Genomic DNA, 16,477 nt, shown 5'->3' with positions numbered 1-16,477 from the left:
GACCCAGGAGTAGACATGTGGAGGCTGTTTGTAACCAGTGTCTGCAGAGTTGGGTTCTCCATACGCACATGCACGAGGCCCTCACAGTGTTAGAGCTGGAAGTGGGAAGAGAAGAAGGATGACTGAACATCAGGTACCAGAGGCTCTCTCTCGTGCCGTATCATTTCAGCACAGAACTGAAATTAGAATTTAGAATTTGAATTTGGCTCTTCAAGTTGTCATGAAGGATTATTGGTAAATGTAGAAACTAGCACCCATTTTATTCAATAATCTGTTAGCTTGGTTTATTCTTTAAACTATCTAGATATGTGGTGTATGAGTCTCCACTTCTACTCTTTGTCTGAGCCCAAAAAATGGTTAATGGTCGGGTCTCTCTACATAGAATTAAAATATGCAAAAATAGCTGGGCGTGGTAGCTCACGCCTGTAATCCCAGCACATTGGAAGGCTGAGGTGGGCGGATCATGAAGTCAGGAGTTTGAGACCATCCTGGCCAATATGGTGAAACCCCATCTCTACTAAAAATACAGAAATTAGCCAGGTATGGTGGCGGGTGCCTATAGTCCCAGCTACTCAGGAGGCTGAGGCGGAAGAATCGCTTGAACCTGGGAAGCGGAAGTTGCAGTGGGCCAAGATCATGGCACTGCACTCCAGCCTGAGCAACAGAGTGAGACTCCATCTCAAAAAAAAAAAAAAAAAGATATATATACATATATATATGCACACACACACACACACACACACACACAACAATAGCCCATAATTTGGAATGGTGATAAATGTAGTTAAAGGGTCCTATGGCAGTAGCATGTCTGAGATGAGGTAAAAGCACTAGTATAACACTGCTTTTTTCTAAGTTAAAGATATTTGAGCCTGAGCACGGTGGCTCACGCCTATAATCCCAACACTTTGGGAGGCCAGGGCAGGAGGATCACCTGAGGTCAGGAGTTGGAGACCAGCCTGACCAACGTAGAGAAACCCCTCTCTACTAAAAATACAAAATTAACTGGGCTTAGTGGCATATGCCTATAATCCCAGCTACTCAGGAGGCTGAGATAGGAGAATTGCTTGAACCCGGGAGGCGGAGGTTGCAGTGAGCCAAGACTGCACCATTGCACTCCAACCTGGGCATCAAGAGCGAAAAGAAAAAAACAAAAACAAAAACGATGTTTGTTGTAATATCTAAGGTATCCACTAAAATAATAGGCCGACAGTGTATAGTTAACAAGCATTGAAGAGGGAAAATAAATTAAAAAGTAAACAAATCCAAAAATAGGCAAGAAAAAGTGAGAGTTAAGGTGAGAAAAACAGACAGCAAGTAGTAAGATGTTTAAACGGTGTATATCAATAACTAAATTAAGTGCAAATGAAAAGCCAAAAATTGGCCAGGAGTGGTGGCTCACACCTGTAATCTCAGCATTTTGGAAGGCTGAGGGAGCCGGATCGCTTAAGGTCAGGAGTTTGAGACCAGCCTGAGCAACACAGTGAGACCTTGTCTCTATGAAAAATTTAAAAAAATTAGCTGGGCATAGTGGCATGAACCTGTAGTCCCAGCTACTCAGGAAGCTGAGGCAGGAGGATCACTTGAGCCCAGGAGTTCAAGGCTGAGTGAGCTATGTTGCACCACTGCACTCTAGCCTGGGTGACAGAGTAGGACTCCATCTCTGTCTTTAAAAAAAAAAAAAAAAAGCCAAAGATTCTAAGTCTGGACTAAAAAATCTCCAACAGGCTGGGCGCAGTGGCTCATGCCTATAATCCCAGCATTTTGGGAGGCTGGTTGGGGGGGGAGCGGATCACGAGGTCAGGAGTTCAAGACCAGCTTGACCAACATGGTGAAAGCCCGTCTCTCCTAAAAATATAAAAATCAGCTGGGTGTGGTGGTGTGCTCCTGTGATCCCAGCTACTCAGGAGGCTGAGGCAGGAGAATCACTTGAACCTGGGAGGAGGAGGTTGCAGTGAGCCAAGAGCCAAGATCACGTCACTGCAATCCAGCCTGGGTGACAGAGCAGGACTCCGTCTCAAAAAAAAAAGAGAAAAAAGAAAAACTTCAACAACATGTTGTTTACAAGAGACATTACCTAAATATAAGAATACAAAAAGGTTCAATGTAAAAGAATAGAAAAGGTACAGCATATAAACATTAACTAAGAGAAAGTTGATATGCCCGTATTAATATAAACAATGTCAATGTTAAGATGCATCAATAGAGGTAAAGATTATTTATTAATCATAAAAGTTTTTGTTAATCCAGAAGCTATAACATTTCCAGAGTCATAAATGACACAAAAAATTTAACAGAAATGAAAGTAAAAGTAGAGATTTCTTGAATCAGAATGGGGGATTTTTAACACACTCTTTATCTCATAACTGTTAAACGAAAATCAGTAAACCTGTTGAAGATTTGAACAATGTGATTAACAAATTTGACATAATTGATATGGATAAAAAAGCTATACTCATCTGTCATCCCAGCACTTTGGGAGGCCAAGGGAGGCAGATCACCTGAGGTCAGGAGTTTGAGACCAGCCTGGTCAACATGGTGAAACCCTGTCTCTACTAAAAATACAAAATTAGCCAGATGTGGTGGCACGTGCCTGTAATCCCAGCTACCGGGAGGCTGAGGTAGGAGAATTACTTGAACCCAGGAGGTGGAGGTTGCAGTGAGCCATGATAGTGTCATTGCACTCCAACCTGGGCAACAAGAGTGAAACTCTTTCTCAAAACAAACACCTATAGTCAGTAATTATGACATATACATTCTGTTCAAGTACACATGAAATTTTACCAAAATTAACTATATGTCAGACCATAAAGCATACTTCATCGCATGGAAATTATACAAAATATGTTCCCTGACCACAGTGGAATTAAGTTAGAAATCAATAACAAAAGGATTCAATAGAGCAAAAGCATTAAGGTAAAGATATGCATCCCAGACAGTAGCAAGGGGCCCAGGGCACCAGGTCCAGGCTTTAACTGTTCTCTCCCTGTAAGGACTCTAAGTCCTTACACACGTTTCTTCTCCAGGAGCAAAACATGGATGAATCTTACAAAAGAATCCATACTGTATGATTCCATTTGTATAAAAATAGGCAAAACTAGTCTATGGTAAACATTGATTATCTTTGGAAGGGAGGGATGGAGTAATGATTAGGAGAGGGCCAGAGACAGGCATGCTGGCAGAGTTCTGATTCCTGCCCTGGGTAGTGATTCCATGGGTGCGTTCAGTTTGTTATAATTCATCAAGTTTGTGATTTGTTGTATAATATTATACTTCAAAAAAGTTTTTAAAAAACAAAACAAACACCTACAAGTTCAGAATACTTTTTTTTTTTTTGAGGCAAAGTCTCACTCTGTTGCTCAGGCTGGAGTGCAGTAATGCGATCTTGGCTCACTGCTAACTCTGCCTCCTGGGTTCAAGCGATTCTCCTGCCTCAGCCTCCTGAGTAGCTGGGATTAATAGGCAGCACACCACCACACCTGGCTAATTTTTTATTTTTATTTATTTATTTATTTATTTATTTTAGTAGAGTTGGGTTTTCTGCCATGTGGGCCAGGCTGGTGTCGAACTCCTGGCCAGGCTGGTGTCAAACTCTGAGCAATCTACCCGCATTGGCCTCCCAAAATGCTGGGATTATAGGTGTGAGCCACCATGCCTGGCCACAATACTATTTTAAAAGAGAGAAAGAAAGAAACACTTATTTGGCAACCTTTGGAAGTAACTAGAACATCAACTCCTTAATCTAAAAATTGACAACTAACAGGAAAAACATAAGCAGTTAACCTGCTTTCTTGTAGATTGTATTTCAGTGTAAGTAGATAGCTCTAGTTGATGAGGAAAAGTTTTTCTTTACAAATAATTTCCAACTAATAAATGTGGAATTAATGGCAGGATTAGATAATCACCAACGAGTAACCACTAATGAAATAATTCAGCCAAAGGTCATAATATGAGTTATCTATTGCTGTGTAACAGATTACTTCAGGATGTTGCAGTTTAAAACAACAAACATTTATCATCTCATAGTTTCTGTGGGTTAGGAATCAGGGCATAGCTTAACATGATGTCCTGGTTCAGTCTCTCAACACTACAATCAAATGTCAATGAGGGCTGCCGTCGTCTCAAGACTTGAGTCGGGGAAGATTCACCTGCAAGCTTACTCATGGGGTGCTTGGCAGATTTCAGGTTCTTACTGGCTGTTAGCCAGAAACAATAGGTACTTGCCACATGGGCTTCTCCATAGGGCATCTCCCAAGATGGCAGCTGGCTTCTCTAAGAGCTAGCAGTGAAGAAGAGAGCAAGAGAAGATGCCCAAGGTAGAATCCACAGTTTTTTGGTAGCTTATTGTTGAAATGACATGTCATCACCTCTGCTGCACCCTATTCTAGAAGTCTTAAGTCCAGGCTAGAGTCAAGAAAAGGAGATTGCACAGAAAGTCAATACAAGGAGGCGGCAATCACAGGGAACCTCCTAGAGGCTGCTATAAAAGTTGATCATACAAATTGGATCGTTCTTGTCATACCGAACTAAATGAGAGTTGAGGGTCCAGGAGAAAAAGCACTAAGACACATAACATTGCTCCAAGAATGTCATTCTCTGCAAGCCTGGATGCTGAAACGGTCTGCTATAACTTCAAACCAGTCTTATCTAATGGCTACTGGAACAACCTGCTTAGACTCTAAGACTAGTTTTAGCCACCACGGTCACTCACCAATTAGAGCTTGCCAGTTCCCCAAAACTTTGCTAGTGCCAGTGAACTTTCTTTCAGAACAATATGTAACATTTCTTCTTTTTATGAAACCTGCAACCTTATCTTTGTTCTTTGGACATACTGAAGACCACCTGGTGTGTGTGTATGACCCAAATTACAATTCTTGCTTCCCCAATTTTAAATTTAGGTATGTGTTTCTGTATTTTATTTGACTTCAACACTGCCTACCATCATCATCGAAGGATGGAAGCTATTAGGTGAAAAGTTGATGGGGACTTTATAAAACAGAGGTATCGGACTGTCATCACCTGAATGCTTTACTCAGTCTGAAACTCACTAAAGAACAATAAGACATTTTTTGCCTTGTACTGTGAAGCAATGTGAAGTACATAGCACCATCTAATGAGGTACTTTTTCCAAAAAGAGGTGAGCTCAAAACCAATCAAGTCTTTCACAGACACCCATTTTGTAAGAAATAAATCTGTCAATTTATTTCTAAATAAATACATGTGATAGAAGAACAAGTTAAATGACACCATGAGCAGTCAAATCTAGAAGGCAGGACCTTCTACATGTCAATAGACCTATTTCTTCAGTAAGTCAACTGCATGAAAAAAATGAGGAATCGCTTTAGACTAAAAGAATCTTACGAGACCTAACAATCAAATGCAATCTTTAGACCTTGCTTGGATACTGATCCAAGCCAACCAACTAGAAAAAGATAATTTTATGATAATAAGGTGACTTTCAATATAGATACAAAGATGGCACCAAGGAATTATTAACTTTTCTTAGTAAAGAATGCATTGTGGCTATGAAATAAAATGTCCATATGTTTCTGAGATGCAAACAAAAGTAACAACTGAGACATGGGGTCTAAGATTTGCTTTAAAGTACTTCAGCAGACACAGCAAATACAACAAAAGGAACGGATAAAACAGATGTAGTAAAATCTTAATAACTGTTGAATATAGATTATGGATATATGCAAATTCATTGTAGAATCCTATTCATTTTTATGAATGTTTAAACATTTTCATAAAAACAAGAAAAGTTATCAGGGGTGGATGGTTCTATAGCTGAGTTCTAGCTAGATTTCAATATTTCTAATATTGTTTAAATATCTGTGATCTTAAAAAAGATTAAAAACTCCCCAATTCATTGTATAAAGCTAGCATAACTTTTAATAAACTGTTTTTTTGTGTTTTGTTTTGTTTTGTTGAAGAGACAGGGTCTCACTTTGTTGCCTAGATCGAAGTACAGTGGCATGATCATAGCTCATTTTAGCCTTGATCTTCTGGGCTCAAGAAATTCTCCTGCCTCAGCCTCTCAAGTGCTGGGACTACAGGTGCACACCACCACCCCCAACTAATTTTTGTAACTTTTTTTTTTCTTTTTTTTGAGATGGAGTCTTGCTCTTTCGCCAGGCTGGAGTGCAGTGGCACAATCTCTGCTCACTGCAACCTCTGCCTCCCAGGTTCAAGCGATCCTCCTGTCTCAGCCTCCCAAGTAGCTGGGACTACAGGCACGCGCCACTACGCCTGGCTAATTTTTGTGTGTGTGTGTTTTAGTACAGACGGGGTTTCACCATGTTGGCCAGGCTGGTCTCGACCTCCTGACCTTGTGATCCACCCGCCTTGGCCTCCCAAAGTGCTGGGATTACAGGCCTGAGCCACCACGCCCAGCTGTAACATTATTTTTTAGAGACAGGGTCTCACCACATTGCTCAGGCTGTTCTTGAACTCCTGGTCTCAAGTGATCCTCTTGCCTTTGCCTCCCCAGTAGCTGGAATTACAGGAGCAAACCACTGTGCTTGGCTCTAAAACCTTTTTTTTTTTTTTGAAATATTATATGCCTGGAGAAAAATTAATAGTTGTGTGTAGCTTGAATAACTTTTGCATACTGAACACATCCGTGCAAAAAGATTAAAAACCAGAACACTGTGTGCACCCCAGATACCCACCCCATGCTCATTTTAGATAATATCTTCTGCTGAAGATAGTCACTGTGCTGAAGCCAGCATAATTTTTTTTTTTAAGATGGAGTCTCACTCTATCGCCAAGTCTGGAGTGCGATGGTACGATCTGGGCTCACTGTAACCTCCACCTCCAGGGTTCAAGCGATTCTCCTGCCTCAGCTTTCCATGTAGCTGGGATTACAGGCACCCACCACCACACCCAGCTAAGTTTTGTATTTTTAGTAGAGATGGGGTTTCACTATGTTGGTCAGGCTAATCTCGAACTCCTGACCTCAAGTGATCCACCTGCCTCAGTCTCTCGAAATGCTTACCTTTTAATACCAAAATCTGGTTTTAAAAAACAGTGCAAAAAGTGGAGACTACAGAATAATTTCACTTATATGGAGACAACTTTTGAAAATAACATATTAGGAAATAGAATCTGGAAATATATTTTAATATCTACACATTCATACATATATTGTTAACAATTTGTGTGCCATTATTTCTTGCATTCCCTCCAGGTTCTTACTAAAATACATACTTTATTAGTAGTTTTTTAAGAAAGGGATTATGGATAGTAAACATTTTTAGGCTCATGTATTTTTTAACGTATTTATTTTACCCCTACTCCTCAGGGAGAGTTTGGCTGCTTACAGAATTACAGACAGCTGTTTTCCTTCAGCATTGTAAGTATATGGCACTATTGTCTTCTGACCTCTATTGTTAATGAGCGTTCTATTGTCAATTTGTCGTTTCTTTGTATCTAATCCATCTCTCTTTTGTAGATTACATTTTCCTTTATTGCTTAGTGGTCCATAGTTTTGCTACAGTATTTCTGGGCATAGATTTATTTTCAATATCTTGCTAATCAGCCTGTGATTTTTCAGTTCAAGGTCTCCTGTGTTTCTTGAGATTTTCTGTCATTTTATTTTCTCATATCACTTACTTTCCATTCTCCTATTTTTTTCTGCGCATTCCATTGTATGCATTTCTGAACTTCTCATTCTACCCTCCAACACTCTTCTTTTTCTGTCTTACTGTGCTATGATCTATAAGCTTTTCAGTGCTGTCTTCCAACTTGTTAGCCCTCTCTCTTCAGATATATCCAGGGTACCACTGGGATAATTTATCAAGGGTTATTATTATAGTTTTCAATGACTGTATCTTTCACTTCCAAGATTTCCAATTTGTTCTTTTTCAAATATTTCTGTTCTTATTTCATGGATGCTGTTTCCTTCTTTGTCATTGGACAGTTAATAGATTATATTTAAGTTTTCATGTCGATCTCTATATGCTCACGTGTTAATTTATTTGTCGAACTTACCAAATACTTTTATGATGATGAACTTCCTTGTGTGCTTAAAATTCCTTAAAAAGCTATTCTTGCTTGGGTATTCTTCAGTTACACCTTTTCTTTTCACATGACTTGTATTTGCTTTAGCGCTGGTCCAAATGGGTTGCACAGTCCAAACCACTTCTCACATTAACAGATTAAATCGGACCTTTTGCTCTTTATTAATGGCTTAATTTTACGGTACACCTTCATGTGTGTTGTACACACTCAGTTCAGATGTTCTGTTGGGTCCTTGGCTTCTTTACTTTTTGTGTATAAATTCAATGCTCTCAAAAGCAAAAATCTATGTCCAAAATATTTTCATACACTACATATTCAATTTAAGAGAAGAAATTCCTTCATTTTGATAATCAATTTGAGGATAAATGACCAAAGACTTGCGAACTATAGGGGGGAAAATAACATCAGGCATGCCCTGGCTCTCTGTAAATCTCTTCTCAGTGTTGTATTTTACGTTTGTGAATGAAAGTGCTGTAGTGCGCCTCCACTTCGCAAGCCCCTTAAAATATCTCCATTCCAGATCCCTTAGATCCATGAATTGTTTTCCTGAAAAGAATCACATGGTGTTTTTACTCAGCCTTTCATTACTCAGAGATGCTTCATGGACAGGGTAAGCCTTTGATGAACTCAAGTCTCCTCTTTCTGACAGAAAGCCATTTCTAAAGCTTTATTTTAAATTTGTATTTATTTATTTATTTTTGAGACAGAGTTTTGCTCTTGTTGCCTGAGCTGGAGTGCAGTGGGGTGATCTCGGCTCACAGCAACCTCCGCCTCCTGGGTTCAAGCGATTCTCCTGCCTCAGCCTCCTGAGTAGCTGGGATGACAGGCGCCCGCCACCACGCCCGGCTACTTTTTTTGTATTTTTAGTAGAGATGGGGTTTCACCATGTTGGCCAGGCTAGTCTCAAACTCCTGACCTCAGGTGATCCACCTGCCTCAGCCTCCCAAAATACTGGGGTTACAGGAGTGAGCCACTGTGCCTGGCCTAAAGCTTCATAAATTTAAGGGAGACCCTGTGATGTCGATTTCATGTGAAGCCCGCTCCTAGACAGCAATTGAGTGGGTCTGGCTAACTGGGCTTGAGTGGACCCTGCAGGGCCCCAGCAGGTGGAGGGAGTATCTCATTCTGTGCTTGGATCCTAACTGAATGTGCAAACGGAGAGCTCTACGGAGCCCTGAGAGCAGCAGGGAGGAGAAAAGGATCCTAAACCAGGGAGGAAGATGGGTCAGAAGTGCACAGATTGTTAGAGTCATTTCTTCCAAGATGCTAATGGAAGCCCTAAGTATAAAAGGGCAGTGGCTGAGCTAGAATTTGGCCATTCTCCACACTCATTCAGGACCCACAAGCTTGGGGTGTCATTAGCAGTTACAATTCCTTCAAAGAGCCAATAAGCCAATGAGAAGGAATCAAGCAAAGACACAACCCGTGTTCCCCTCCCCAGCAGCCATTCCCCTTTCCCTTCCCTTCCACCCCTTTCATTGTAATGCTGAAAACAACAACAAAAGCAAGGCTGAAGGCAGGGACTGGAGTGTAAAACCAGGAGCCAACGGGCCACAGAAACAAGTATAAGGAGAATTATGGTCACGGCAGATAAGAGGATGGCTGGTCTATTTCTGGTGTGTGACTTTGCTGTCCCCCACGTGGTGACATTTGAACAGGTCACCTGTAGTCCAAAGACTGAGCAGGCACCACCCCACCCCAATCAGTCCTCCATCCCTGTACCGGGAGGGCCTGGGCCTGCCTGGTGAGAAGTCTTTATACAGACTGTACATGTCTGAAGTAGAAGGCAGGTGCCAGAGACTCTTCACTGGGCTCATACCTCCCCCAGTAGAACAGACACTGCGACTGGCCATGGTGTTCAGCAGTCCGATCATAAGGCCAGTTGCCAAGTTTCAGGGAGTTTGACAAGATCTTTGTAGACCTGGCATAGCAAGAAGTGGTGGCAAAAAGAAGGAAGGGGATCTTTGACAAGAGAAGGTCCTAGAGCAGATAATTTTGGTGACTAAAGAGCCTCATGTCTCAAACTCCTGACCTCAGGTGATCCACCTGCCTCAGCCTCCCAAAGTGACCAGCCTGGCCAACATGGTGAAACCCCGTCCTACTAAAATTACAAAAAATTAGCCAGGCATGGTGGTAGGTGCCTGTCATCGCAGCTACTCGGGAGGCTGAGGCAGGAGAATCGCTTGAACCCGGGAGGCGGAGGTTGCAGTGAGCCAAGATCGTGCCATTGCACTCCAGCCAGGGTGATAAAGCAAGACTCTGTCAAAAAAGAAAAAAAGAGCTTCATATCATGATCTCTGACAGACACTTTAGGCTGGCTTACTCCATACGCATTGCAGTCTTCTTCTGCCTCCCTCTGCTATAGAGGAGGGAGCTAAGAACTCTTATTCACCAGCCTTCCCTACAGGAAGGGGTGATAATTGGACACAATTCTTGCCAAGAAGATGTAGAAAGAAGTCACCTAAGGAGAGGTGTTCTGGAAAATCGTTGCTTCCCTATTAAAAGAGGACAAAAGTATCAATGTGGCTCTTCATCCTATCCCACCTTTTCCTGCCTGGAATGTAGCCACAGCATCCGAGGGGGAAGGAGACGTCTTTTGGATGTGAAAACAAAGGCTACACACAAAACAATGGCAGAGCCCGGGTCCTTGGAGACATTTGAAAGCATCGCTCCACAGACAGTGGTCACCAGAGACAGAGTAGGGAGTGGGAGGGGAGGATGGGAGAGAGAAGTCAGTGAGTTCAGAGTTATAATTAGAAGCCCTGTGGCCAGGTGGGTTGGCTCACGCCTGTAATCCCAGCACTTTGGGAGGCCGAGGCGGGCGGATCACAAGATCGGGAGATCGAGACTATCCTGGCTAACACTGTGAAACCCCGTCTCTACTAAAAATACAAAACAAACAAACAAATAAAAAATTAGCTGGGCATGGTGGCAGGCACCTATAGTCTCAGCTACTCGGGAGGCTGAGGCAGGAGAATGGCGTGAACCCAAGAGGTGGAGCTTGCAGTGAGCCGAGATCACACCACTGCACTCCAGCCTGGGCGACCGAGAAAGACTCGGACACACACACACACACACACACACACACACACACACACACACAGAAGCCCTGCATAGTGGCATGCCCCTGTAGTCCTAGCTACTGGAGAAGCTGAAGGAGGAAGAGTCCTTGAGACCCGGAGTTTGAGGCCAACCTGGGCAACATAGCAATATACCATCTCAAAAAAATGTAAAATGGGCCAGGAGCGGTGGCTCATGCCTGTAATCCCAGCACTTTGGGAGGCCAAGGCAGGCAGATCGCTTGAGCTCAGAAGTTCAAGATCAGCCTGGGCAACATGATGAAACCCCATCTCTATAAAAAATACAAAAATTAGCCGGGTGTAGTGGCATGCACCTGAGGTCCCAGCTACTTGAGAGGCTGAGATAGGAGGATCGCTTGAGCCCAGAAGGTTGAGGTTGCAGTAAGCTGAGGTTGTGCCACTGCACTCCAACCTGGGAGACAGTGTCTCAAAAAATAATAATAATAAAATCAAAATAAATAAGTAATTGAAAACAAAGTTACAGTTAGATAAGAAGAATAAATTCTGGTGTTCTATTGTACAATAAGGTAAGGATGGTTAACAATAAGATATGGTATCTTACAAAATAGCTGGAAGGAAGTCTTTTAAAAGTCGTCACCACAAAGAAATAGTAAGTGCATGAGGTCAGGATAAATACACAGATTCAATCACTATACAACATATATATCTATTGAAACATATATTGTACTCTGTATATATGTATAATTACAATGTGTTCATTAAATAAATGGAGAGATAAAAAACACTGGGAGGCCGAGGCGGGTGGATCATGAGGTCAGGAGATTGAGACCATACTGGCTAACACGGTAAAACCCCGTCTCCACTAAAAATACAAAAAAAAAAAAAAAAAAAAGCCAGGCATGGGAGTGGGCACCTGTAGTCCCAGCTACATGGAAGAGGCTGAGGCAGGAGAATTGCTTGAACCTGGGAGGCGGAGCTTGCAGTGAGCTGAGATCAAGCCACTACACTCCAGCCTGGGCAACAAAGCGCGACTCCATCTCAAAAAAAAAAAAAAAAAAAAAAAAAAAAAAGCATTGCTCCGACCCTTGTCTGCGTGCCCCTAGACTTCTAATTATGTAAGAAAAATAACCACTATTTGGTTTTCTGTTATTTTTGGTTCCTCACCTACATGATTCTACAGGATTTGGCCTGAACAAGAGGAGCTCATATGACAGAAGAACAAAACGGCAACACCCACTCTCTTTTCCTTACCCGGTGCTTGGTGCTAGTAGGAATATGTCCTTCAGTATACTTTGGAATACCAAGATCCTAAAGTTCTTCTGGACTGTGTAGGAGAGTAGAAGATGAATTGTTGCAATACCAGTTACCCCTGAGGGATTACTGGATACCCTTCACATAGATGCCTGCCTGACTCCACGCATATTTCTTTTTTTTTTTTTTTTTTGAGACGGAGTCTCACTCTGTCGCCCAGGTTGGAATGCAGTGGTGCAATCTTGGCTCACTGCAACCCCTGCCTCCTGGGTTCAAGCGATTCTCCTGCCTCAACCTCCCAAGTAGCTGGGATTACAGGTGCCTGCCACCAAGCCCAGCTAATTTTTTGTATTTTTAGTATATATGGGGTTTCACGATGTTGTCCAGACAAGGTTTCACCATGTTGTCCAGGCTGGTCTTGAACTCCTGACCTCCGGTGATCCACCCACCTTGGCCTCCCAAAGTGCTGGGATTACAGGCATGAGCCACCGTGCCCAGCCGGCATATTTCTTGAATAGACATGACGTGTACCAGAAATTTACCTCTGGGATCTCAGGAAATGAAGATAAGGAGGCAGAGAAGAGACTCCAACACAGAGTTTGTGAGACCACATCAGAGACCTCCAGAAGTTAGGTAAGCAGCAGGTAATTCATACATTAGGAAGAAAGAAAAACTTGGCCCCTATGGATGGCAAAGTCATAAATGTTCAAGACCCTATCAAACATCCAAAACCCTTCAATAGGTTTTTGACTAGTTCTTCTTATTGAATCTCAAAACTTTTCATGATTTTTCCTTTCCGGTCCCAGACTTTACTTGTGTACTTTGTGAATTATCTAGGCCAGTCCTATGATTGCTTTAATTGCACCGCTACCTAGGCTCCAAAGCCCACAAAGTAGGACTCTATGAAAGGATTTTGAAACCTGCATTTGGTTCTGTTAAGATGTCAATGTAGGGAGTTACAGCAAAAACTCTTCCAACTCTTTGGACCAAATATACTGACAGTAATCAATCTATTCCTTTAAATCTGCTCCTTCTGCCTCTCACATTACTTTTTTTTTTTTTTTTTTTTTTTCATCTTTGAGACAGAGTTTTGCTCTGTTCCCCAGGCTGGAGTGCAGTGGCACAATCTTGGTTCACTGCAACCTCTGAACCCCTGGGTTCAAGCTCTCCTCCCACCTCAGCCTCCCGAATAGCTGGGACTACCAGTGCATGCTACCACGCCTGGCTAATTTTTAAAATTTTTTTGTAGAGTGTGGGTTTTGCCATATTGCCCTGTCCCACTACTTTTAATATAAAAATGGGGTGTCAAAATATTAGCTGTGAAAATGGTCTTATCTTGAATCAAGAAACTACCTCAGAGGGTAATCACAAATTGATGTAATCTATTAACAAAATGATAAAATATTACCTCTCTCAATTTACATAAGATGGAGACTTAAAGTGTAAGACACTCCCTTCTCATTAAAATTCAGCACCATAAGTTTCATGGTTTTTTTGTTTTTTTTTTTTGAGACGAAGTTTTGTCCTTGTTGCCCAGGCTGCAGTGCAATGGCGTGATCTCGGCTCACCACAGTCTCCACTTCCTGGTTTCAAGCAATTCTCTGCTTCAGCCTCCCGAGTAGCTGGGATTCTAGGCGCCCGCCACCATGCCCAGCTAATTTTTTGTATTTTTAGTAGAGACCAGGTTTCACCATGTTGGCCAGGCTGGTCCCAAACTCCTGATCTCAGGTGATCCACCTGCCTCAGCCTCCCAAAGTGCTGGGATTACAGGCGTGAGTCACCGCGCCTGGCCCAACAATACATCTTTTAAAGAATGAATCTGAGACTTGATCCTGGAATTCTGGATTCTCTGTTTTGAATTTTAATTTATTTTTATTTTTACCTATTCATTTTTTAGAGACAGGGTCTTTCTCTGTCACCGAGGCTGAAATGCAGTGGTGTGATCGTAGTTCACTGCCACCTCGAACTCATGTGCTCAAGTGATCCTCCCGCCTAAACCTCTCGGGTAGCTGAGATTACAGGCACATGCCACCAAGCTCAGTTAATTTTTATTTATTTATTTATTTTTTGGAGATGGGGTCTTTCTATGTTTTCCAGGCTTGTTCTGCATTTTATTGACGCTATGAAGTAAACATATCGATAGCAGCCATGAACCTCAGAATGGCAAAATTGCTGTAGGTCAGTATTGGACTATTTCCGCTCTAGTAAATTTGCAGTGAGATTTCCATTCCTTTTTTCCCACATAACCTCATCTGTTTAAATTACCTGGGTCCACTAAGAAGTATCTATGAAGTTTATCTTCCAAAACGAACTTTTCCGGGGTGGCACTGGAAATGCCTAGGCTGCACAAGATTTTGGCGCTTGGAACCTTCTTCTGTACGGTAACTTGGGCCAAGGCATTCGAGTGATCACTGAGAATTTCATAAGGAAAAGTGCGCTTGGGAGGGGAGATCCCACACTGTGACAGCCTCTGCCGGGACCTGGAGAGCCTCCCCGCGGGAGAGAGGGAGCCCGCCAGTAAGCTGCTGTGGAGGAGCTCAGTCATGGATACTCGCTTCTGCTCTTTTTTAACCACTGTGCACCTGAAAACAGGTTGGAGATCTCTTCTCACATCAGTGCCCCTGGTGAATGACATGACATTCAGGTTTTTAGCAAGTACTTCCTGTGCTTCATTAAGTGAAATACCATGCATTTGTAGATTTGTTTTCTTGCTCTCCTTATTAAAATTCACAATACATGCATATAATTCTGGCAGCTGTGGACAGAAAAAAAAGTGGTAAGTCACGAGACTGACAAAAATGTAATATTCTGGCAGACCCACAAACCCTAGAAAAAATAACAAATAACCATAAAGACAAAGCATTTTTATCTTTGGAAGATATCTTTGCCTATCTAAACCGAGTCAATTGTGGCAATGTGGAATAGAGAACAGAGAGGTCAAATCTCCGGTTCACTCCCCTAAAGATGTATTATTTAGACACGTCTTATAAACGTTTGTTATAAAATTAGGCAGTTAGAATTGAACTCAAAAGTCTTGAAGATCTTTCCAACTCTGAAATTCTATGAGTGACCATGGAGAGAAACAGCTGTGGGAGACTGGCCTTTGCTTGTTTTGAGCAATGCTATACTTCTTTGAAGGAAGAAAGGGAGCCAGATGACTTTGATATCAAAGCTTCATCCTGGTTTCCAAAGAACCCCCAGAATGTTCAGGAATCCAGTCCTGAGGAGGCTGTAATAGTCATTGATCACTGGGATTATTTGACCAGAACAAATGGTTATGTTCATGGAGTATCTGGGAATAGTTGTTGGCAGAAGAAAACAGTAAGAAATCCCTGAGAGGACCTGTCCCCATCTAAAATCCTGTATTTCCTACAAATCCTATCATTTCTAAGAGGTTTCCATTACATTGGAAGGCCAAAGAGGCCATAGTCTCAGGTTAGGGCCAAAATTTAGGTCGTTTAGCCCAATGCAGAGTTTTCTTTCAATCCTAGTCACTTTTATTGCAAGGGCAACAAATAGAAAGTGAGCTAACACGTGGGAAAGCAGAAGGGATGTTGGAGGTCTTCTAGAAGGTCAAGAGTCTGCAACTACTGAGGCTACACATGTGGTCCAGACCCTGGAACCAGTATGAGCTCGGCTATAAGGTGGTGCAGGAATATACTGATGCATTCTCAGTTATGCCAACTTCAAGTAAGAGGTGACCAGGAGGATTGCCTTTAATATTTTATAATAGTCTGTTTTGTTAGTTTACCCCAAATTGTGTATCTGTCTTATAATTGTTTTAGAAATTGGTACATACATGGAGATTTTATATGTAAATGTGTTAGCACTGATAGTCTTTTTTTCCAGTGTTTTTTTTGGGAGTTAAATAGTGCGATGTTTGGACTGATATCATGAAATCTTCGGCCTGGAAATTGGGCTGGATTGTGCTTTGGTTAACACATCTTTTCCTAAAGAAAAAAAAAGAAAGTGAGCTAACATTGGTGAATGGCTCTTTAGAACGAATTATGTAACCAAACTATCACGAAAACAGCTCAGCACTTCTGCCCACCTGCCCTAGGAAGAACTACGTTTCTCTGTGACTAAGAATGTTAAGTCATTAAAGTGACATTTTGGTGTTTCCCATGGCTCCCAAGTGTGTCACTGTGCATTCAATAGTT

The 16,477-nt window shown here is 42.0% G+C and overlaps 1 protein-coding gene across 4 annotated transcripts in view; it reads right to left on the bottom strand.

The window, feature by feature from the left end:
* Nucleotides 1–7,267: 7,267 nt before the first annotated feature.
* C13H9orf153 (chromosome 13 C9orf153 homolog) overlaps nt 7,268–16,477 on the bottom strand; it is a 35,792-nt gene continuing 26,582 nt past the window's right edge. For 3 of the 4 annotated variants that reach the window (XM_009189046.4, XM_009189047.4, XM_009189045.4), the window contains 2 exons: nt 14,583–15,072; nt 7,268–8,571 (listed from right to left, as the gene is read on the bottom strand). In XM_009189046.4, coding sequence (XP_009187310.2) covers nt 8,333–8,571; nt 14,583–15,072 — 729 coding nt within the window. In that variant the 3' untranslated portion in view covers nt 7,268–8,332. Of the gene's footprint in view, nt 8,572–14,354; nt 15,073–16,116; nt 16,268–16,477 lie in introns of those variants that run through there. The other variant, XR_001896019.3, reaches the window with a different exon arrangement.

Source organism: Papio anubis, chromosome 13 (genome assembly GCF_008728515.1).
Source record: "Papio anubis isolate 15944 chromosome 13, Panubis1.0, whole genome shotgun sequence".
NCBI lineage: Eukaryota > Metazoa > Chordata > Mammalia > Primates > Cercopithecidae > Papio > Papio anubis.
This window is presented reverse-complemented; position numbering and strand designations above follow the sequence as displayed.